The sequence below is a fragment of the Leptonychotes weddellii genome, chromosome 5 (genome assembly GCF_054177405.1).
Source record: "Leptonychotes weddellii isolate Sample4059 chromosome 5, ASM5417740v2, whole genome shotgun sequence".
NCBI classification, from domain to species: Eukaryota; Metazoa; Chordata; class Mammalia; order Carnivora; family Phocidae; genus Leptonychotes; species Leptonychotes weddellii.
In genome coordinates this window covers 68,373,376-68,397,257 of record NC_138373.1, presented here as the reverse complement: position 1 = coordinate 68,397,257, position 23,882 = coordinate 68,373,376, and the positions used below count along the sequence as shown (strand labels likewise).

The window sequence follows — 23,882 nt, the reverse complement described above, 5'->3', positions numbered from 1 at the left end:
CAGGTCATGATCCCAGGGTCCTGGGATCGAGCCTCACGTCGGGCTCCTTGCTCAGCTGGGAGCCTGCTTCTCCTTCTCCCACTCCCCACTGCTGGTGTTCCCTCTCTCGCTGTGTCTCTCTGTTGAAAAGCAAAACAAAACAAAAAAATCTTTAAAAAGAGTCAGACACTCAACTGACTGAGCCACCCAAGTGCCCCAACAGCTGTCCTAATATTATTTATGATGCTTGTCACTGCAAATTTTACCTCAAGACACAAGTTACAGGCAAAGTATTATGCTATGCTCCAGAAAACTGGAGGCTTCACAGTATAGCTGCAGTGAAGATAAAGAGACTGGTTTATTGTGTGGGAAGAATTTGAGAGAGGTGGAGCAGTATTTCTAAGTTAATACATTTATGTAATATGCCATCTTATTTAGGTGTGTAAATTAATGACTTACATAATGGGTAGTGTTGCAGTGTAAATTCCTTAAAGTTAAAATATATTCAGGTTGACCAAAAAGATTTTCTAGTTTCTTTCTTAGTGGAAATACGGAAAATTATTTTATATTCAGAGTTGCCTTATATTTGGATATATATGATATATCTTAGTTGCTGAAAATAAATGTTACATAATTCGGTCACCATTTGCTCCTGATTTAAAAATGTTAAAATAAGAATACGTTGTCAGAAAAAATTAAAGAATAAAACAAACATATGACTGCTGTCACCATCGTGTTTCAGCATTTTGGGGGGTGATTTTAATTGATACAATAAGAACAAAGTAAGAAATATCAGGAGAGCAAAAATCTTATTTGCACATTATCATCTAACAAAATCTAGGATGTTCATGAAGGTGGCCAGATTCATAATATACATATAAAACAAATAAAAACAAGTCCTGGGGATGCAATGTATAGCATAGTGACTACAGTTGCTGTAGTAGTGTATATTTGAAAGTTACTAAGAGAGTAGATCTTAAACATTCCCATTGCAAGAAAAAAATTGTAACTGTGTGGTGATAGATGTTAACTAGGTTTATTGTGGTGATAGATGTTAACTAGGTTAACTAGGTGATAGATCATTTCACAATATATGCATATATTGAATCATTATATGTCAATTAAATTTATTTTTGTATATACCCACACATATAAACAAATAGCTTATCTTTTTACCAGCAGTAGCCAATTAGTTGTATCGACCAGGATATATGTAAAAGGCTACTGGTTGCAGCATTATTTTAAGTAGCAAAAGAAAAAAATAAAAATGTTCATTTTTAGGATATTGATGCCATTGATAAATGAGAATAGCATGTTAGAGAACAGTATTTATAGAATGGGCATGCTTTTGTTTCAGAAAACATGTCATTGTGTGTAAATGACCACTTACAGGGGTGCCTGGGTGGCTTAATCGGTTAAGCGCCTGCCCCACTCAGGTCATGATCCCAGGATCCTGGGATCGCCCCATGTCGGGCTCCTCGCTCAGCAGAGAGCCTGCTTCTCCCTCTCCTTCTGCCTCCCACTCCCCCTGCTTGTGTGGGCGCACTCTCCTTTCTCTTTTTTTTAAAAATGATCACTTACATGTAGAGAAAAATCCGTAAAGGTGATGACCAAGCCATTAAATAGTTTGCCTCTGGAGATACGGGGCTAGGGTATTTCATTTAACTTGATAATCTGATAGGTTAGTTAAATTTTTTATTACAAACAGCTGTTGTTTTTGTATTAATAACAATTTTAAATTACTTGTAGGTATTAGAGAGTCTTAAAAGTCAGCTATGAAGTTCAGATTTTTGCTGGGTTAGTGAGAGCCATTAATTTATTACAAAATTTACAATTATGTGCCATGCGTTAAGTTTAAAAGTGTATTATACTAGAATGCCTAACACATGGTTGATTCCTAAATGTCACTTATTCCCTTTGTCCTACTTTGAATTGAGTGATAGTGTTATTTTCAAAGAAGGAAATACCTTTTGGCAGTAAAATGAGCAGTCTCTAAGGTATTACAACTAGTAAATGGTAAAGCTAAATTTCAGTGCTCTTCTCAGTATTTCTCAATAGCTGTAATCAGAGCTATTCTTCAAATTAGCTACACAGTTGATAAAATAGAGTAAGAGAAAGATAAAGTAGGAGATTGGATTTGTTTAACATAGGACCAAAGTGTGAGAGGTGATAACCAAGAAATAGGGTGAAAAAATGGGGAACGGGGGTTGGAGGAGAGAGGATCTATTTGGATATGTTAACTAAAGGTCTTTGTGAATGACCTGCTATTGAGGTAAGAGGGATGATAGGTGAAGAACCAGTGGTGACTCAAATTATGAAACATTGGTTAATTGCTCTTGGTTGTACCATCACAAACAATACCAGAGGAAAAAGAGAAATAAATGTAAAGGGGAATTGATGAATTTGGGTTTATGCATGTCTTGATGACTAATATTGTCATTTACAGATACAGAAGACCTTAGGCAAACATATTTCCTTAGACCCATGCCATTAATGACTTGAAATAAAACTGAAAAATTCTATTTTATTTTCAGCAGCAGGGAGTACAGCAGACAGCCCCTCCTCACCAGGCAGTGCAGTATTCACTTCCACAGACATCAGCCTCCAGTGAGGCCACTACTGCACAACCAGTCAGTCAGTCTCAAGCTCCACAGGTCTTGCCTCCAGTATCAGTTGGAAAACAGGTAAACTCTCAATTTCTAAAGAGATGCTAAAAACGAATCTCCATATAACTTTTTTCATGGATAGGTTTCTATCTTCTCTAATGGTGAAATACCAAATTTGGCTATATTCACTCCAGAAGTGAATTGACAGTTGTTCCTTTTGTGCACATGCATTGGTTAATATAAATGGGTACGTACTGACAGCATTCACAATCCAAAAATGTTTAACTTTTAGGTTTATTAGTCTAAAGGCCGTTTGACAGGTATTTGAACTGGTGGGTTAAATAACAGTGCTTATTGAATGAACCTGAACATTTTCTAGAATTGCGTCAGCGATAGCTGACATTCTAGGTTTACAACTATGCTGTATTTTTCGTGTAGATTTATGCATTTTTTCCTCCTCCATTGCCCACTGACAGTAAGTCATAAAAACCCCTTATATGGAATGGTGTTTGTTCTAAGTCGTCCTTTTAATCACTTGGAAAGTGCCCTTTGGAAGGTATATTCTATTAAATGACCTTTTGACTTTAACATTGGGACTTGTCCTTGTATTTTTGCACAGTGTATTGTTTCTGTCATATTTCAGACAGATACTGTAATTGTAAAATGCACCATTATTTTATGTAGCCAAGTACTGACACACCATTAATTGCAAGATATATCTCAGTTTCACAAATGTTAAAATGACCAGGTGGTAGAGAGGGATGATTGCATCCTAGAATCAGTGAAATACAGTACTTATATACCTACTTTCATGGCCAGTGTTAGGCTTCAGAATTGTAGAAGCAACATGGATTGGAATCTAATTCCAGGGAGAAGGAATTCATTTGAATTCCAGTAACTACTATAATAGCAGTCATAGATTTAGTGACAACAAACATGCCAAAAGATTAGGGTATGTGAAATATATCTAAATAAATCTGTAAAAAAACAAAAAAAAACCTTTGCCTATGGAAGTGTCCTCTTCTTATTGTTAAATGATGAAGCATGAGCAAAATTTTCTACAACAGAAGATTTGAAACAGCCAGTCTGTCAGCCTCTTTGTCTCCTATTATCCTTTCCCTATTCTTGTGTGGCAAATTAACTTACACTAATGTATGCAGGGTTTTGGGGGTTTTTTTTTCCCTTCTTTTTGGCTAATACATAAATCTTGCTTTTGGCAGCCTTGCTTTTTTTTTTTTTTTTTTAAAGTCTGTCTGTTTTGTTTTTCTTTACCTTCCCAGCTTCCAGTTTCCCAGCCAGTACCAACTATCCAAGGCGAACCTCAGATCCCAGTTGCGACACAACCCTCAGTTGTTCCAGTTCACTCTGGTGCTCATTTCCTCCCTATGGGACAGCCACTCTCTACTTCCTTACTCCCTCAGTACCCTGTCTCTCAGATTCCCATATCAACTCCTCATGTGTCTGCGGCTCAGACAGGTTTCTCATCCCTTCCCATTACGATGGCAGCTGGCATTAATCAGCCTCTGCTCACCTTGGCTTCATCTGCTACAGCAGCTGGGATCCCAGGGGGACCAACTGTGGTTCCTAGTCAGCTTCCAACCCTTCTGCAGCCTGTGACTCAGCTGCCAAGTCAGGTTCACCCACAACTTCTGCAACCAGCAGTTCAGTCCATGGGAATACCAGCTAACCTTGGACAAGCTGCTGAGGTTCCACTTCCCTCTGGAGATGTTCTATACCAGGTATTGTGTTGGCTAGCAAAAAGGAGGGCACCAGAGGGTTTGATTCTAATAGTAGACCATCAAGGACTTGAAAACCTAATAGTTGAATATCAAAGTAACTAGCAATAACAAAGGTGTAGCTGATATCAACTAGAGAAGCTAATAGAGTAAAATTCAGAGAAAAGATAGGGTAATGATGTCTGATGATTCATTTCCATTTTTCTTAAGACACTTCTTAGAGAAAGATGGTTCTGTTCTATTTGATGTAAGCTGACTGAATGCTAGATATGGCTAATATATTATATCAGGGTACTCTTTTTTTTTTTTTTTATAGGTAGGGTAAATAGAGTAGCCAACGTGGTACCAATAAAAAGCTTCAGATTATCCTGTTATGATATGACTAGAATGACTGATACCTTGAAGAGTTTTTGCATTCTCCCACTTAAGATTACCTAGAAAATTGATATTTTTCTAAAAAGAATTATGTTTGGGGGCACCTGGGTGGCTCAGTTGTTAAGCGTCTGCCTTTGGCTCAGGTCATGATCCCAGGGTCCTGGGATCGAGCCCCGCATCAGGCTCCCCGCTCCCTCTGCCCCTTCCCCTGCTTGTGTTCCCTCTCTCACTGTGTCTCTCTCTGTCAAATAAATAAAATCTTTAAGAAAAAAAAAAAAAAGAATTATGTTTGTTCCTCCTGTTTAATCTCCAGGAGGGCAAAACCCAGCAATTTATAGTTGTAGAGTACTGTCCCCCAAATTGAAACCGGTCTACCATTTCAAGAATAATGTTTAAATCTTCTTTAAATTATTAGAGATTGGGCTACTACTATTCTTCTTTGCTGTGTGCTTTCTTTTTTTGTTGGGGTCTTTGGGTGTTTTTTTTTGGTGTTTTTTTTGTTTGGTTTGTTTGTTGGGTTTTTTTATGCATGTCTTACTGTTTTGCTAATTTGATGACCCAACCTGCACTAACTCACCTTCCTCATTTCTGTCACAGGGCTTTCCACCTCGACTGCCACCACAATACCCAGGAGATTCAAATATTGCTCCCTCTTCCAGCGTGGCTTCTATTTGCATCCCTTCTACAGTCCTATCCCCTCCCATGCCGACAGAAGCACTAGCTACACCGGGTTACTTTCCTACAGTGGTGCAGCCTTTTGTGGAATCAAACCTTTTGGTTTCTGTGGGCAGTATAGGAGGACAGGTTCAAGTGTCCCAGCCAGCAGTGAGTTTAGCACAGCAAGCCCCCACTACATCCTCCCAGCAAGCAGCTCTGGAGGTAAATGGAATTACTGCATGTTTATATATAAAACATATATACACATGGGATAATTTGACAAAGAAAAAACATAGGTTCCCCTGTTTTAGAACTTAGTTGGAGACTATTTTCAAACTAACTTCTAAATGACTTTTTCTTCCAGCAGAATGAAATGCCAATGTGGGGGCCTTGTTGCCACTGGCTGTTCTGTTGGGAAGTGAGTGTGCCTTGGAGAAGATTAACCCTATTAGCACTTCACTTCTCTAGCTAGTACTTTAGCCATTATTCTTGTCCTTTCACAAAGTCTTGCCATTGGCAGTCATAAAAGTATCTTATCCTGCTGTGCTCCCAGTAATCATTTTTGCCCTACTAGGAGAAAGATCTGAATCTTTGCACTTTGCTCTGCCTGCCCTGTTGCACACTTCTAGGAAGATGCTGGCTGCATGCAAGTTGTACTTTCTCACTACCTAGCAGCTATGTCGGCTGATGTCACACCATGCAGTCGATACCAGAGCCTTAGTTTTAGAAACTTCCTTTGGAATTTTAAGACCACTGTCTCTAGATGCTGAATACTGAGAATACTAGTAAATTTAGTGCTGCTAGGACTTAGACGGGGGGATAAGGAAAAATAAAAAAGAGTAGCTTATTGGAGATAATGAATAATAAATAAAATGTGTTACTGCCAAGAGTTGCATTATTCTCTCTATTTACAGAGTACTCAGGGAGTATCTCAAGTTGCTCCTCCAGAGCCAGTTCCAGTGGCACAAGCACAGCCTACCACTTTGGTCTCCTCTATAGACAGGTATGTAAAAGTAAATTCTCTTTCCTTGCCTGGCAGGTAGGATGATCTAAAACTTCAAAATATTAAACCTTTAAACACTTAACTTTTTTTTTTCTCCGAAGTGCACATTCAGATGTTGCTTCAGGAATGAGTGATGGCAATGAGAATGTCCCATCATCCAGTGGAAGGCATGAAGGGAGAACTGCAAAACGGCATTATCGAAAATCTGTTAGAAGTCGCTCTCGTCATGAAAAGACTTCACGTCCAAAATTAAGAATTTTGAATGTAAGTTTTACTAATTTGTGGGTTTCGTATAGTTACTTAATATCATTTAAATATCTCCAAGGCTCAGGTGTATTGATGAAAGTTTGGAGTTTTCTAATCACCCAATAATATTGGTAAATTCCATATTTTTATAGTAAGACATTTATTTACCTTTTAGAAAAAGAGTTTTAATTTGTAGAACAGAGACTTTACATTCCTTCCAGACCCTTCAGTGGAAGATGAGGAAGTAGCCCAAGGGCTGGTATTTTCTTAATGTTTTCTTGCTACCAGTTTAAGAGGTAAATACCAACAAGTCTTTAAGTGGTAACATCAGGCTTAAGTTCAAGTGATAATCTGCATTCTTTTCTCAAATTCAGTAACAGCATTGAATATGGCTTCTGCAATATTAAGTACCTTTTCTTTTTCTTTTTAGGTTTCAAATAAAGGAGACCGGGTAGTAGAATGTCAGTTAGAGACTCATAATCGGAAAATGGTTACATTCAAATTCGATTTAGATGGTGACAATCCTGAGGAGATAGCAACAATTATGGTATGTCTGCATTTGGAGCTCCAGATTTTGCTTTAGTACTTTTTCAGTATCCACTGCCCTAAGAAAATGTGCAGTATTTTGTAATCTCTTTTGACAGTTATGTATTTATTTCAACGTGAATATAATTAGCACACCAAACATGGGATTTAGAGATATTTTTGTCTAGGACATGTCTAACTCTAGGTATTGAAGAACTAACTTACATAGCAAGTAGATAATGATACAGGTGGTATGCAGATAGGACAAAAGTCATGAGTAAGTAGCAACTGGAATGACTTAAAACATGAGTAACACTGTACTAAACAGACTGACATCACAATTCTTCTGCAGGTGAACAATGACTTTATTCTAGCAATGGAGAGAGAGTCATTTGTGGATCAAGTACGAGAAATTATTGAAAAAGCTGATGAAATGCTCAGTGAGGATGTCAGTGTGGAACCAGAGGGTGACCAGGGATTGGAGAGTCTGCAAGGAAAGGATGACTATGGCTTTGCAGGTTCTCAAGTAAGTTCACCATTCCCATAGAGAAGCTTTGTTTATTTAAAATAATGCTGTGGTGTTAAGTCTGCTATGCACAATGGTCAGTGATACCACATTATATCTGTGACTGAGATTATCAAACATTTATGTTCTCTCTGCATGTGGCCATTTGCTTTGCCCAATCTTTAAGATAGTGTTTGAGAATGAATTTGATCACTTTTGTTTGTTGTAGAAATTGGAAGGAGAGTTCAAACAACCAATTCCTGCATCTTCCATGCCACAGCAAATAGGTGAATTTCTTTTCTTTCCATGTTTGCTTTTACCTTTGACCTAAGAAGTTGTATGTATACTCATAATGAAATCTTGAAATCTCATGTTGGTGACAATATATAAATAATGTAATTACGTGGTTTCTTTTTAACCAGGCATTCCTACCAGTTCTTTAACTCAAGTTGTTCATTCTGCTGGAAGACGGTTTATAGTGAGTCCTGTGCCAGAAAGTCGATTACGAGAATCAAAAGTTTTCACTAGTGAAATATCAGATACAGGTAAGGAATTGCTTCTACCACAAACTTCTATTACTCCTACAGTATCTCTGTTATATTGGAAGTTTGGTTATCAAGCAGTACAAATGATGACATAGACAATAAAGAAGAGTAGAAAGTTAAGATTATAAACAATAGACAAACATACGGGGGAGGGAAATAGATGATGAATAGGGAGGATTAAAAGACAAGAGCCATCGCTTCTCGGCCTTTTGGCTAAGATCAAGTGTAAAAGACAAGAGCCAGAGAGGAGAAGGTACTAGATGCAGCCTGTGTAATAGATACTGTCTCCATACAGTAGTATGTGTTCGTTTCTCCATTTAGGATTATTGTAGATGCTTTGTGGTGACTTGTTTTTCCTTTTTTCCTCTTTATTAAATTTTTTTGCCCCTAGAAATAGATCTTCATACAAGCTAACTTATTTTGATCAAACTGCTCTTTTACTTTGCTGTTTTAGAGCCTGTCATTTCCTTAGAAGTTTTAAACCTTGTTGGTATGTGGCAATGTTGGTAATCGCAAAATAGATTGTTAGGACAATTTTGAATCCACCCTTTTAAAATGGACTGGTTCTGAATTTTGTGTTTTCCTTTGCAGTTGCTGCCTCTACTTCTCACGGCGCTGGAATGAACTTGTCTCACTCTGCTTCATCCCTTAGCCTACAGCAGGCCTTTTCTGAACTTAGACATGCCCAAATGACAGAAGGGCCCAACACAGCACCTCCCAACTTCAGTCATACAGGACCAACATTTCCAGTAGTCCCTCCTTCCATGAGTAGCATTGCTGGAGTCCCAGCCACAGCAGCAGCCACACCTTCAGTATCAGTCCCTGCAGCTAGCAGCCCCCTTACTGACATTTCCACATCAGTAATGCAGTCTGAGATTCCAGTGCCCACTGAAACAGGGATCGGTGGAGTTGCCACCTGCGCAGGTGTGATGCCCTCAAGTGGTCTCCCTGTACCACCTGTATCTGAATCACCAATATTTTCCACTGTGGTTTCGAGCATCACAGTACCTGCAGTTGTCTCGGTATCAGCAACATCCCAGCCAGTTCAGGCTCCCACATCTGGGAGCGCAGTTTCTAGCATAGGCACTTTGCCCTCTATGCCGGCTGCAACAACTTTAGCCCCTGCAGTGGGCAGTGCTGCCGCGCCGGGTGCTAAGCCCCCACCTGTACTGTCGCAGCAGGTGGCAGGCAGTACTGCTGGCGCAGCCACATTAGCCTCTGTTCCTGCCACCGCTCCGTTCCCAAGCTTAGCTTCACAGCCGTCTCTTCAGCTTAGCAGTAGCACCTCTGCTCCGACTCTAGCTGAAACAGTGGTGGTTAGTGCACACTCACTAGATAAAACATCTCATGGTAGTACAACTGGATTGCCTTTGTCCCTCTCTGCATCATCGTCTTCCTCCCCTGGAGCAGGATTATCTAGTTCCGTTTCTCAGCCTGGTGGGATGCATCCTTTGATCACCCCATCAGCTATAGCTTCTACTCCTGCCCTTCCTCAAGCAGCAGGACCTACTTCTACACCTTTATTGCCCCAAGTACCTGGTGTCCTACCCTTGGTACAGCCTATTGCCAGCGTGCCTGCCGTGCAGCAGACACTAATTCACAGTCAGCCTCAACCAGCTTTACTTCCCAACCAGCCCCACACTCACTGCCCTGAAATAGATGCCGACTCACAGCCCAAAGCTCCTGGAATTGATGACATAAAGACTCTAGAGGAAAAGCTGCGGTCTCTCTTTAGTGAACACAGCTCATCTGGAGCCCAACATACGTCTGTCTCACTGGAGACTTCACTGGTAGGAGAGACCACTGTCACACCAGGCATCCCAACCACCGCTGTTGCACCAAGCAAGCTCATGACTTCCACTACAAGTACATGCTTACCACCAACCAGTTTGCCACTGGGTACAACTGGTTTGTCAGTTACGCCAGTGGTCCCACCTGGGCAGGTTTCTACCCCAGTCAGCTATGTGTCAGCCCCAGTCAGCGCGACACCAGGAGCGAAAGCTGGACCTGCTCCGTCGAAGCCACCTTTAACTAAAGCTCCAGTAAGATTCTTGTTCTGAAATAATTTGATAAATATGATCATTCTTCCCCCCACACCCATAAGTGCATTTTTTCAACTCAGCCTTGCAAAGTAGAAATGTAGTTATAAAGACAGCCTGGCCTGTATTAGACGTTCGGTATTTATTAAATAATTTGAAAATGATTTTAGGATCTGTGGACGTTGAACACAAGATGCTTTTTTCTTTTGAAATATGGCAGGATTTGGGGATTAATTATACTGCCTGGTTTTCTAAGGATGTATAATAGGTACAACACAGACATCTCTTCCTAACTGGTACCAGCTAAAGAAATCTCTCAAAAGGAAGCTGAATGCTTCTGCTAGCAATTACACAGAGCAATAGCAAATACTCACAGCCTTTGTTTCAGTGAGAATGAAGCAGAAGCAAATTTTCTGCTTTGCTTAGATTCCACAGATACACAATTTGGGGGTTATAAAAAATTGGAAGTTGGCGATGAATTTCATACAGAGGAAAAAAGACTCTAATCCTAGGAATAAAATAACTAAAATATGTTTTCTAATTCTGCTGTGGTGGATTTCCTCTCATTCTGCCGTCTTCAGTCTCCCTGATCTGCTCCAAGTAACAAGATTGTGTTTTTTCTACTATATTCTGTGCTTCACTCATCTTTCTGCTTTGCCATTGACTGTAAAATTCTTTTTATAGTAGGATAATAATAGAGGCTGTGTACAAATTGTTTACTAGTAATAGTATCCTGATGACTTTTGTTATCAGACTTGACCTTTGGTTATTTCTGAACTGTATTGTTTTCTCAGAAAAATGTTTGTTTTAGGAAAAGCCAGATGATACTATGCCAAAACAGTGGCTCAAGAATACTGGACTATGCCTCTCATGTCCTTAAAGCCTTTGATTCTCTTTTCCCTAGGGAATAACCTTTTACTAAATTTTGCTATTCATTTTATTGGTATGCAGTAGTAACCCCTATAACATTATCATGGTTATAATGTCCTTTATTTAAGATAGATACCAGAATATAAGCTAGGTGACAAGCATGTCTTAACTATAGATATATTTTACTCTTACGTCTCTACATTGGAATTAATTGATTTGCTCTCCAGTATGCAGTCTTTACTCTTAGTGTCTCATGGACTTGAATTTCCCTTCATTGTCTGTAGGTGCTGCCAGTGGGTACTGAACTTCCAGCTGGTACTCCACCCAGCGAGCAGCTGCCACCTTTTCCAGGACCTTCACTAACTCAGGTGCCCTGCCCCAAGACTTGGCAGATTTCTTTTTGTACCCCTACTTTTCTTTCACAAAGCTTACTTAAATTCTCCATTGCATGATCTTGGCTTCTGGCTTCTCTTTGGTTTTGACTTAGTAACAACTTTCTTTTAAAACAGTGTAGGTAATTATCTAGGCCCTATTTAAAGTAAGAAGCTTCATAGTTCTCTTGTTCATAATATTGCTTCAAGTCATCTAGAAAACACTTGATATTAATACTTCTTCATATTTTAGGAAGGAAGAAAATGGCAAGGTTTACATTTTACCAGACAAATATAATTCTTCTCATTCACAGTTTTGTGGAGTGAAATTGCATCTAAGGACTGAGATTAGGTTCTAGACTACTCTGGAAGTAAAAACTTACAAGTAATCTAAATTAACTTTGAAAGTTCCTTAAGAAAAGATACCACACTGATAACTGATAATGCCCCTTTTCTGTGAGCTCAACCAGTTTTTTCTTGAATGTTTGACATTTCTTTCATTGACAACCTAATAAAGTAATTGGCTTATGTATAGGTGGATATAAGGGTCATGCTTCATGAAAAATACATATTATATCTTTCAGTACAAAACCCACACAGCTCAATTAACATGAGATTACTCATACAGAAACTGAAACCAGTGACATGAATATTAATTCCCTATCTCACGCTCAGTTCTGATCATTGGGTAGAACTGCCTGCAATATTTAAATTATCATTTCCCTTTCCCACCCTACTCCACCACCCCACACATTTAGTTGAATACCCATAAGGAAAGTACTTACTATGAATTCATTATAATGCTGAAAAAGCTTCTGCCCTGAGACAGAGTAGTAAACATTGAAACTAAATCAGTGATTTATTTTAAAATTGTATCTAAGGAAAACATGATAAATTTCTAACTTGAGAAGTCTGACTTTATCCCTACTTATGTAATCCTAGATGTACAGTAGAACATAACTTACAGAACTTGCCAGAATAAAGTAATAACTCCAAAGAGAACTCAATCCATCAGCCACTAAATTTTGGAAAAAATACATTGTGAAATTCTGTAAAGTAGGGGTTTTACACCTATTTTCTCTTAAAAACACACATTGAGACTCCTAAGGGGGCTCAAATGTGACACAAAAGAGCAAATAAGATGGGGAGGGGGTGGTGAGGGTAAGTGGATAATGCCTGTATATAGAGGAAGAAAGATAAAGCTGCAGAAGAATGGGTTGATAGAAGTCCATAGATAGATGTGGGATTACAGTCTGTGTCAAAGGTAAAAAGTTAACGGCCTTGGGGTGGATGGTAGTAAGACGTGGTTAACAGGATGGAATGTCCAAACCTCCAGTTCCTTCTTGCTGCAATCTGTAGGGTGTAAGAAGTATAGATTATTAAGACTTAAAGAAATACGGGGCGCCTAGGTGGCTCAGTCGTTAAGCGTCTGCCTTCGGCTCAGGTCATGGTCCCAGGGTCCTGGGATCAAGTTCCGCTTCGGGCTCCCTGCTCCGCGGGAAGCCTGCTTCTCCCTCTCCCACTCCCCCTGCTTGTGTTCCCTCTCTCGCTGTGTCTCTCTCTGTCAAATAAATAAATAAAATCTTAAAAAAAGAAAAAAAAAGACTTAAATATCCCTTGGTAGTGACAGGATATATTAATGCCATTCATAAAGACAAGTTCTCAGAAAGATGTACCAAACTGAAAGGAAAATAGGGGAACATGTGATAGAATTAATCTACTGATAGATCTTGATACATTTATCAGAATTTTTTTTAAGATTTTATTTATTTGAGAAAGGGAGGCAGAGAGAGTGACAGAAATATAGCAAGAGAGAACACGAGCAGGGAGGAGAGGGAGAAGCAGACTGCCCGCTGAGCAGGGAGCTGACACGGGGCTCCATCCCTGGACCCTGGGATCATGACCTGAGCCAAAGGCAGATGCCTAACTGACTGAGCCACCCAGGCGTCCCTATCAGAATGTTTTTAAAGAGAGGACAAATAGAAACTTTTCTGTCACTTCAAGTAACATCAAACATAGAAGGTAAGAAGACTTCAAAACTGTAAAAACATAAATGTAACTGAATTTCTCTTAGGCTTGGGAAATTGACATAAATCATTTAAGGAATGTAAGTTAAATTTAGCATATTGAGTTTTATATTCAGTGAATAGATAATATGTTGTGTCAATCTAAAGCATCAAACAGTATTCGTATATAGACTGGCTATATATAGTGGCTCTGACTATGCCAAAGACCTCTATTTATTGTGCTTGTTTTCATTCAGTCCCAGCAGCCTCTGGAAGATCTTGATGCTCAGTTGAGAAGAACACTTAGTCCAGAGACTATTGCGGTGACATCCACAGTTGGTGTAAGTTTTGAAAATCTTGATGACATCTTTCCATAATCCTAATACATTATATTCCTAGAGCATACTGTAACCTATTAATACCGTTAACACCTACAGAGTTAAAAGTATTAATTCAGAGTCTTTGCTTGTTCCAGCAAACAGAAATGAGGCAGATGAATGTAAGATTAACAACTGACCCAGTGGTGTGATTATGGAAAAGATTTTATTTATTTGAAAGGTACTTTTCTTGTCTTACCTCTGGCTAGAATTACACCATAGATCAATCCTATGGATTTTGCATTTATGCTTTGGAGGAAGCTGTACTTTTTTTTTTTTAAGATTTCATTTATTTGACAGAGATAAAGTGAGAGAGGGAACACAAGCAGGGGGAGTGGGAGAGGGAGAAGCAGGCTTCCTGCTGAGCAGGGAGCCGGATGCAGGGCTCAATCCCAGGACCCTGAGATCATGACCTGAGCCAAAGGCAGACGCTGTAATGACTGAGCCACCCAGGTGCCCCGGAAGCTGTACTTTAAGTAAAAAGTTTTAACTTCTTCCTTTTAAGCTTGTGGCACAATGTTCTGATTAAAACTATTTTTCTTTGGGGGCACCTGGGTGGCTCAGTCGTTAAGGGCACACCTTTGTTTCAGGTCATGATCCCAGGGTTGGGCTCCCCGCTCAGCGGGAAGCCTGCTTCTCCCTCTCCCACTCCCCCTGCTTGTGTTCCCTCTCTCGCTGTGTCTCTCTCTTTGTCAAATAAATAAATAAAATCTTAAAAATGTATATTTTTTTTTCTATGAATACTCAAGTTAAACACTAAGTATCCCATGAGAAAAATGAAGAAAACAATATAGAAACAACTCAGGATTTCTTCCTTTTAAAAACTTTTTTAGGGGCACCTGGGTGGCTCAGATGGTTAAGCGTCTGCCTTCGGCTCAGGTCATGATCCCAGGGTCCTGGGATCGAGCCCCGCGTCGGGCTCCCTGCTTGGTGGGGAGCCTGCTTCTCCCTCTCCCTCTACTGTTACCCCTGCTTGTGCTCTCTCGCTCTGTCAAATAAATAAATAAAATCTTTAATTAAAAAAAAAACCTTTTTTTTTTTTTACATCAGACTTCTTTTTAGGCTGGAAAAAAAAAAAAAACTCCCTTGGATGTAAGTGTTTCTTCACATATACTATATTTCTTTTGCCCTTTATAAAGACCAGAGGAAAGGCAGCATGGCAAAAGTTTAAAGAGCGACTGAAGCTAAAGATTTTATGGTATCTATGTGTATGTTTTGCAGCCTGTGTCCATGGTGGCTCCAACAGCAGTTGCAGAAGCAGGAGCACAGCCTCAGAAGGATGGTGAGAAGCATCCTCCTTCTTATGTTACCATTTCCAGTCCTCTCTATAATCGATCGTAGGGGTTACTATTTCAAAGACTTTCTTAAGAATGTAGGTGTATTTGAGATAGTTTTAAAAAACATTTTTATATATTTCATAACTGAAGAGCATCGATACTAATATCTAGACCATGTCATACTAGCAAATTAATGAATCTTTTATACTGTTTTTTTTTGTTTGTTTTCAAGGGGGACATGCAAAGGACAATGATAGTTTCTTGGAATAAGACCCTTTGTTATTAGTTGGGCCAGATCCTTGCTAAGAGAGATAGGAAATTGAGGCAGGCATACCTACAAAAGTTAATTTACCTTAACCTCTTGGCTTTTGTGACACTAGGTAGAGATAGAGATAATCTTAAATAACATGGATGGTAGAAATACAAATGTAAGATTTTAATCAGCTTAAGCATTTTTATCTATTTCTGGAGTCTTTAGAATTGGCATGTTCATATGTATATTCTCTTTAGGCATATTTCCAGCTTAATTTTGTAAAAATAACCCATACCAACAATTTAAAATTTTCATGAGCATGCACTAGGTCATAAGTTCATATCAACGACTTCTTTTCTAAAGTTTTATTGTGAATCTCTTTTCATGACATCACCAGTCCCCCAGAAACTAGGAAATTTAAAGCTTTTATTTTGTCACCTTTTCCCTTAGAACCATTTATATTCAAAAGTGGAAATAATTCAATATGAGCTATACTTACTCAGTGTGATTTTGTAGAGCACTTGCTTAAATATTTTTCCTTTTTATATAGTTTATTCATTCTCCTCACTATCACCTACATAGATATATTTCCCTGTATAACTATTAGTAAGATTTACCTGGAATGCTCAGCTTTCTTTCTTCCTTAAATTCTAAATTTCACTTCAAACCTCTCTAAAATATTTTCAAGACAATTATATTCTGAATTAGCTCTCTCATTTTAAAAGAAGTGACTTGAAAATCAGTGGAACAGACCAGAAAAGTCTAGAAATGGACAAACTGTAAGAGAATGTAGAATATGAAAAAGGTGGGCTTTCAACCAAAATAAATTCCAAATAGATCAAAGATAGAAAATGATACTGTAAAACAGTACTGTAACAAAACATAAAAGGAATCTTTTTCTTTTTCTTCTCCTTTTTCTTTTTTTTTAACTGTCTAGAGCAAGGTCAACAAACTTTCTGTAAAAGGCCAAGTATATGTTTCAGGTTTTGCTGGCTGTATAGTCTCTGTCGCAATTACTCGAATCTCCTATTGTAGCCCAAAAGCAGCATAGACGATACATGAATGAATGAGTTTTGCTCTGTAGTCTAACAGTATTTATTTACAGAAACAAGCTATGGGCTGAATTTGGTCCATGATCATAATTTGCTGATCCCTGATGCAGAGACCGGTGTTATTACTACATTTAATACTCAGCCCAGAAGCAGTAATAGATTCAAAATTTTCTTCATGGAAAAAATGCCATGAGGTCCAAAGATAATAAAAAACTGGGTTGGGGGGGATGTATTCATATCACAAAAAAGACTAGTAAGTGATAGTATTTCTTACCTCTCACTGGTAAATTCAGAAGTTTAATAGCCACTAGTGACTTGATACAACCTCTTTGGAGATCAGTTTAGTAATGTCTATCAAAGTTTTAAATGGGCATGATTCAGCATGTCCATTTTTAGGTATTTATTCCACAGATCTATAAGAAAATATTTGTTAGAGCACTTTTGTAATAGCAAGTTCTGAAAAACTTAAATGTCCATCAGCATAAGTCTGCTTAAAATGTGGTACATTTGCATACATATAGTAGGCAGACAAACCTAAAACACTATGCAGCCATTTAAAAGAATGAGACAACGATATGGAATGGTGTCCAAGATACATTGTTAAAATATCAAAATCAGTGTTGTATAAAATACAACTTACTAGTTGTGTAAAATAAAGTGCTGGTATATGCCTACATTATCTCCAGGAAAAAAACCTCAAAGGGTTGTCCCTAGAAAGGAGGACCTAAGTGACTTTAAAGTTGCTGAAAACTACGTATCAGTGATTCTGACACCTGTACTTCTTGTTCTAGGATTTTGCCTAAGTATTGCCTAAACCAGTTTGTCATAGTGATTTTCATTTAAAAAGAAAAGACCCATTTGGGTCTTTAATATCCTAGGTAAAATCTCATCCTTTCTCTTCGTTTACTTACATCTATCTATCTTTGAGTTAAAGAATGAGTAATTGAATTCTTACTGCCTGTTAACCATAGTTTTTGTAGTATCTCTTCTGTTGTCCTTGCCTCAGTTTTCCTCACCTGATACATAGTTTTATTTTGCTGTATTTCTAGCCAAAGGGAAAGGAAGCTAACTAAAAAGAGATACTAATTTAAGTTCTTTTTCTCCTCCATGTACTTGTTTCAGTTTCTCATATTGTAGAAGGTCCTGTCCTAGCAACTAGTTCAGGAACTGGTGTTTTCAAGATGGGACGATTTCAGGTAAGACAACCACTTTTCCTTGCCTTGATTTCCTCTTTGGGTGAATAGGTATATAATAAAATGATTACTTAACTTTGGGACATAATTGCCAATTTAATGATATATCTCTTTTGTATAGCTCTTTATCATTTTCCCCTCTTAAAAATAATACATGCAAAAAAAAAAAAAATACATGCTGGGGTCCTTGGCTGGCTCAGTCAGAAGAGCGTGTGCCTCAGTCTCGGGGTCACGAGTTCGAGCCCCATGTTGGGGGAAGAGATTACTAAAAATAAGTAAGTAAGTAAACTTTAAAAGATAATAATAATACATGCCAATTAAAGAAAATATAGAATACTTAGTGTAGTAGAGAAACAGGAAATTATCTGCTCATCCCCCCACCTCCCTTCCCCATCCAGGATTACTTTTTAGGGTGTGTGTTTCCTTCCATTCCTTTTTCTGTGCACATGTGTGTATCTACAGTTGACCCTGCTTCTTCTCTGAATATTTCGTGGCTTCTCCCCCCATCTTTTGTTAGTCATTAGGTTGTTTCTGATTTTTCCAACATAGTAAAGTAACAGGAAACATTTTTGTATATAAAAACACTTTCCATGTTTAGGATAATTTTTTAGAATTAATTTCTGAAGTGAAAGTACTGACTGAGCATCAGGTGACACCATATCATTATATTTTCCCAGCTGGCCCAACTAGTGAAATTTTTTTTTTTTAATTGCTTTCACAACTGCTTTCCAGTTATTCTCAGGATAGCACTGGGTGTTGGGGATAGTAGTGGATCCTCCTTATAGTCCCATTTGGTGTGTTGATTCTTGAAGCTTAGTTGGCATTTGTAGTTTTTATATTTACAAGCAACCTTCAAGATTCTATTCCCTGTTGTTATTTATATTTCCACAAAGACGTAAATCTAAGTCCTGTGTATAACATGAGATATGAAAGTAAATTATTTACTTATTAGTAAGCTTAGCCAGCTGCTGAGAATCTGTATATCTAATCTATACATCTCAGTACAGATTTGTTGTTTTCTATAATGGTATTCCATTTATTTTCACAGTGAAGATGGAGGGACTTATGTAAAGACATACTTTCCATACGTAAAGACTTATGTAAAGACATCCCAGCCTATTCACTGGAAAATAAAGTAATTTACTTTTTTAAGATTTTATTTTTTAAGTAATCTGTACACCCAGTGTGGGACTTGAACTCAGAACCCCGAGATCAGGAGTCACATGTTCTACTGACTAAGCCAGCTAGATACCCCTCAATTTTTTTTTAAGGGCCATTTTAAAAAATTGAATATTGGAGACTTTGTTTTTTAATCTCAGTTTGGTCTCTTTCTATCAGGTTTCAGTTGCAATGGATGATGTCCAAAAAGAGGGTAAAAATAAGTCAGAAGATACAAAGTCTGTTCATTTTGAATCCAGTACTTCAGAGTCCTCAGTGCTATCAAGTAGTAGTCCAGAAAGTACCCTGGTGAAGACAGAGCCTAATGGGATAACCATCCATGACATCTCATCAGATATGCCAGATAGTGCCCACAAAACTCCTGCGTCGGAAGCAAAGTCAGAAACTGGGCAGCCTACCAAGGTAGGACGTTTTCAGGTGACAACTACAGCAGACAAAGTAAGTCGTTTCTCTGTATCAAGAACTGAAGACAAGATCACTGAGGCAAAGAAAGAGGGGCCAACAGCATCTCCTCCTTTTATGGATTTGGAACAAGGTATTCTCCCTGCTGTGATACCAAAGAAAGAAAAGCCTGAACTGTCAGAGCCTTCACATCTGAATGGGCCATCTTCTGACCTGGAGGCCGCCTTCCTTAGCAGGGATGTGGATGATGGTTCAGGTAGTCCACACTCCCCCCATCAGCTGAGCTCGAAGAGCCTTCCTATCCAGAATCTAAGTCAAAGCCTTAGTAATTCATTCAACTCCTCTTATATGAGTAGTGACAATGAGTCAGATATTGAAGATGAAGATTTAAAATTAGAGCTGCGAAGACTACGAGAAAAGTAAGTATATTTTCTTCTGTGAAAGAATAATGGCAGAACTGTGTTAAGACCTAGCTCCTGGTGCCTAGATTAGTATTCTTTTCACTGCAATATGCTTGTATCTCATTGCTTTTAAAGAGAGGGTGATATGCAAAAGCTAGTTATCTGAATGTAGTTCTCCTTTGGTCTCTTATATTTATAAGGACCCATAGCATTTCTACTTCTAGAACTTCTTCACCTTTTGTTATATTGTTGTTTTTGTTAATAGCGCTCGTTATCATTATTAACCTAATCTAATTTATTTACTAGTCTACCAAATGAATCCAGTAATGGCACTGGGATGTAGATTATGTTGACAGGTTTTATAGGTCATATTTGATAAACTGGATCAAAGTAGCAATTCAGTACTCCTGTGTATAGCCTCCAAAGTCAGGAAACCTTTTCTCCTAACACATTGTCAACTTATTTGTTGTTGTTTAGGAGCTTATTGGAATTTGACTTGGGTAATGGAGGCCAACAATATGAGATGACACACTAGAATTTCAAGGCAATAGAAATTAGGTTAAGTATACTGGGGTAGGGGGGAATTCATGAGTAAGTAATTACTTGAATGGAGGTTAAAGAATATGTTATTAAATCTTATTTGAACAAAAGTGGTTATAATGTTTTTGAATTATGTTTGGTTATCTTTCATAGGCATCTTAAAGAAATTCAAGACTTGCAGAGTCGCCAGAAGCATGAAATTGAATCTTTGTATACCAAACTGGGAAAGGTTCCCCCCGCTGTCATTATTCCCCCAGCTGCCCCCCTTTCAGGGAGAAGAAGGCGACCCACTAAAAGCAAAGGCAGCAAATCCAGTCGCAGCAGTTCCTTGGGGAATAAAAGCCCCCAGCTTTCAGGTAAAAAGCCATGGACCAGGTCAGCCTTGGCTGTCCCAGCTTTTGTTTCTGTCTCCAACTCTATATGTAACCTATTGAACATTTGTTGTTTTTGTTAAATTTCAGAGGAGTTTGACTTTCCTAATATTCTTGCTTCCTTGACTTTTACACTCTCCCTGTTTATAGTATCTCTTTTTGTTGAGTCTATGAAAGTAGACTGGATGAGTACAGTGGCTTATTCCATTGTGATCCATATTACTATCTACTGGTAGCCATTTATGGTTGTCCTTAAAGATAAACAATTTAGCATTACCTGGTTACTCCTATAACTCACATTTCACCAAAATCACGGACAAATGAAAGAAAATACACTGTTCTTTGTTTAGTAAAGTTTAGGTAGATTTTTCCTTTCAATGAATGAATTACTCATAATTGCCGCTAGGCTGACTGTAAATTTCATATATGTCTTAGGTGGTAATTTTCTTGATTAAAGTTATTTCATTTATCTATATTGAAGTAAAGAACTTGCTAGTGGTTGTAATAAAAAAATAGTTAAATCACAATATCTTGTAACTATCTTGTAACAAACTACACAGTTTGTCTACCCTTCAGTGAAATTATGATGTTAACAGATAATTAGTTGAAAAGTGAAAAAGCCTGAAATAAGTTTGTACCTCTGTTTGCTCTCCAGGTCTAATATAAATATGTTGGAAAGCAGTTGTAAACTTCTTAGCAGCTTTCCATTCTCCTGGAAGCTTTCAGAAACCCAAACCTCTTCTCTAGCACATTAGAACCAATTCAGTAGTGGAAATGTGATTATAAGGGATATCAGCTAATTTAGATTCTGATCCCAATTTTGACATACTTTTTGAGTGGCCTTCTATTCCACCAATTAGTAGGGAACAGACACGTTCGTCAATTTCAAGGCAGACGACTAGGAAATAAAAGCCACCTGCCACAAATAATTTTAAATATGCATTACTCTGTAATCACTTGTGTCGGTTTTGACAACACTTCTGTATTTGATCTGACACATGCTTGGAAAAAAGACTAAGCAGAGACTGCCCCCACCAAACCTGTTGATGTCCTGCTCCAGCTCAGTGTTTTATAATAGTGTTTAGGAAAGCGATCATGGAATTCTCTCATACCCACTGAATGTTCTCAGCTGAGACTTATGAACCTTCTAGGCTATCTAAAGCTACCTATAGCCCTAGTGCCTGTTGATTCTCATGTCATTCCTCACTTACCCTCCCGTGAGGGAGGCCTTTGTTCTTTGATCAGTTACAGCTTCTGACTTGTGATTAGTCACTTAGTGGGACACATTGGAGTAATGAGAATAGTGCCTAGTAAGGGCAAGGGGAAAGCTGTACATGTTTCCTCATGCTGCTTTATCTTTTGGCAGGTAACCTGTCTGGTCAGAGTGCCACTTCAGTTTTGCACCCCCAGCAGACCCTCCACCCTCCTGGCAGCATCCCAGAGACTGGGCAGAATCAGCTGTTACAGCCCCTTAAGCCATCTCCCTCCAGTGACAACCTCTATTCAGCCTTTACCAGTGATGGTGCCATTTCAGTACCAAGCCTTTCTGCTCCAGGTCAAGGTAAGCAGTCAAAGCAACCATTGTCTTCTAAAAACTGCAGTATCTGTGGCAGAAGCCTGAAGAGTAACTGTTGTTAAGGTCAGTTGGAAAACCAGGTGACCAGAACATAGCCTGTCTGTTGTACCCTCACAGATCTTGAGCTGGAAGGGGAAGTTGAGTAATCATTAGATTAGGTGAACTCATTGCTCTTATCAGATGAAATGGCTTTTTTCAAAGGATTACAGCAAAAAGTTGCATGTGTGACTTATGTGAGGACTTTAACCAAATTAATGACTCATTTGGGATTTGGATCATACACTTTAATACTAGACTGAGATTTCCTGAACCAAAATCAAAGGAGTTTTAGCAGTTTCTGAACGCTAATGCATTTTCTTAGCCAGTGCAGACTTTTTAAACTTTTAAGTATGGGAGTAGCATACTAAGATAAATAGCCCTACAATTCCATTATTTATCTGTAATCTACTTCCTAAATATAGTTTTATTTACTAATGATCATTCGAAACTTTCCTGTTGAGGAGGGAGCTGCTAGCAATAGTAGAACGACAATTGGAAGGACTTAGGTATCTGGGTGAAAAAGAGTAGGAGAAGATATAGGTAACTCGCTTAGGGGCTTTTGCTACAACATCACAGAAATCAAAGATTAGATCGTCTCTTCACAAGGTGAATATACTTGCTTGCTAGGAGTGCAGACCAGCTGGCATTATTCCCACTGGGAGGAGCTTCAGCATTTGACAGAGGGAGGGAATTGAGACCTGATATTTCCTGTCCTAGATATCTGGCCTTTCCCTGGAAGCTTGTTCTTCTGTGTGCCATCTTAGCGCATTTCACCACTCCAGCCTCGAGTTTCTAACATCTTGTAGTTGTGTTCTGTCTCTTCTCTCTCTGTTTTTCCCTGTTTTCCCCCCTCTCACAGGCTGTGCGAAGTTTAACTGTGCATCTGAGCAGGTGACATTCAAACCTGGTGGCAGGAGGACCCGATTTCTGAGTACGCCCTGCTTGGCTCTTTGTGTGTAACACCTTTACTCCTTCCTCGTCCTTGTTTTTCTGCTGCTTGGATCTGATGTTTCATGCAGTCCATTTTCATTTGTCTCTTTGTATATCATCTACTCGGTGGCTTGGCTGAATTACTATTACCCTCAGAAGTTTGGGTCTCTATGTTAATTATGATAAAAGATAAAGAGATAATAATAGGTTTCTATAAGCTTAAAAAAAACCTTTCTGGTAGAAGTGCTTCTTCATAGATCCGTGACAGAGTAGAAAAGGTGGTAATGCTGTAGAGACTGCTGGGTCATTTAGAATAAATGAAGACTGAAGTCCATAGTCACATCTGCCCCTTGCTCTGGCATTAGAAGTGACAGAGAACATCGTGACCACTGATATACTTAGATCCTGGCAGTAAGGGAGAATTACACCCTATTTTTTTATTCTTTTTCCGAGTAGGTTGAAATCTTTTTTTCTTCTCAATTAAGCCTAACCATCTCTCAGTTCAAATGATGCTAGAATCTGTTCATTGGATCCTTTCACTCCCCCACCCCCACCCTCTAACTCCATAAAATTGGTAGTTCAAAAAGGGTTTCCGTATAGTTACTCTGATTAAGCATTTATTCTTTTAAGGACCAAAGCCCAGCACCTGCCAATGAAAATGGTCTTTTTAACATGATTGCTAGGATTTCCTAGCTCTCTTCTTCTTTTTTTTTTTTTTTTTAAAGATTTTTTATTTATTTATTTTACAGAGAGAGAGACAGCCAGAGAGGGAACACAAGCAGGGGGAGCAGGAGAGGGAGAAGCAGGCTTCCCGCAGAGCAGGGAGCCT

At 38.7% G+C, this 23,882-nt stretch overlaps 1 protein-coding gene across 14 annotated transcripts in view; it reads left to right on the top strand.

Annotated features, from left to right (window-relative positions):
- The window catches only part of WNK1 (WNK lysine deficient protein kinase 1), a 143,214-nt gene that overhangs the window by 111,023 nt on the left and 8,309 nt on the right, over positions 1 to 23,882 (top strand). For 3 of the 14 annotated variants that reach the window (XM_081820984.1, XM_081820980.1, XM_081820978.1), the window contains 16 exons: positions 2,514 to 2,663; positions 5,294 to 5,575; positions 6,268 to 6,356; positions 6,458 to 6,620; positions 7,033 to 7,149; positions 7,480 to 7,653; positions 7,862 to 7,919; positions 8,055 to 8,177; positions 8,769 to 10,219; positions 11,371 to 11,454; positions 13,721 to 13,804; positions 15,062 to 15,122; positions 17,545 to 17,618; positions 18,954 to 19,615; positions 20,291 to 20,493; positions 21,875 to 22,069. In XM_081820984.1, the coding sequence (XP_081677110.1) occupies positions 2,514 to 2,663; positions 5,294 to 5,575; positions 6,268 to 6,356; positions 6,458 to 6,620; positions 7,033 to 7,149; positions 7,480 to 7,653; positions 7,862 to 7,919; positions 8,055 to 8,177; positions 8,769 to 10,219; positions 11,371 to 11,454; positions 13,721 to 13,804; positions 15,062 to 15,122; positions 17,545 to 17,618; positions 18,954 to 19,615; positions 20,291 to 20,493; positions 21,875 to 22,069 (3,970 nt within the window). Of the gene's footprint in view, positions 1 to 2,513; positions 2,664 to 3,865; positions 4,325 to 5,293; positions 5,576 to 6,267; positions 6,357 to 6,457; positions 6,621 to 7,032; positions 7,150 to 7,479; positions 7,654 to 7,861; positions 7,920 to 8,054; positions 8,178 to 8,768; positions 10,220 to 11,370; positions 11,455 to 13,720; positions 13,805 to 15,061; positions 15,123 to 17,544; positions 17,619 to 18,953; positions 19,616 to 20,290; positions 20,494 to 21,874; positions 22,070 to 22,982; positions 23,076 to 23,882 lie in introns of all 14 variants that reach the window. The other 11 variants (XM_081820985.1, XM_081820983.1, XM_081820981.1 and 8 more) reach the window with 8 other exon arrangements.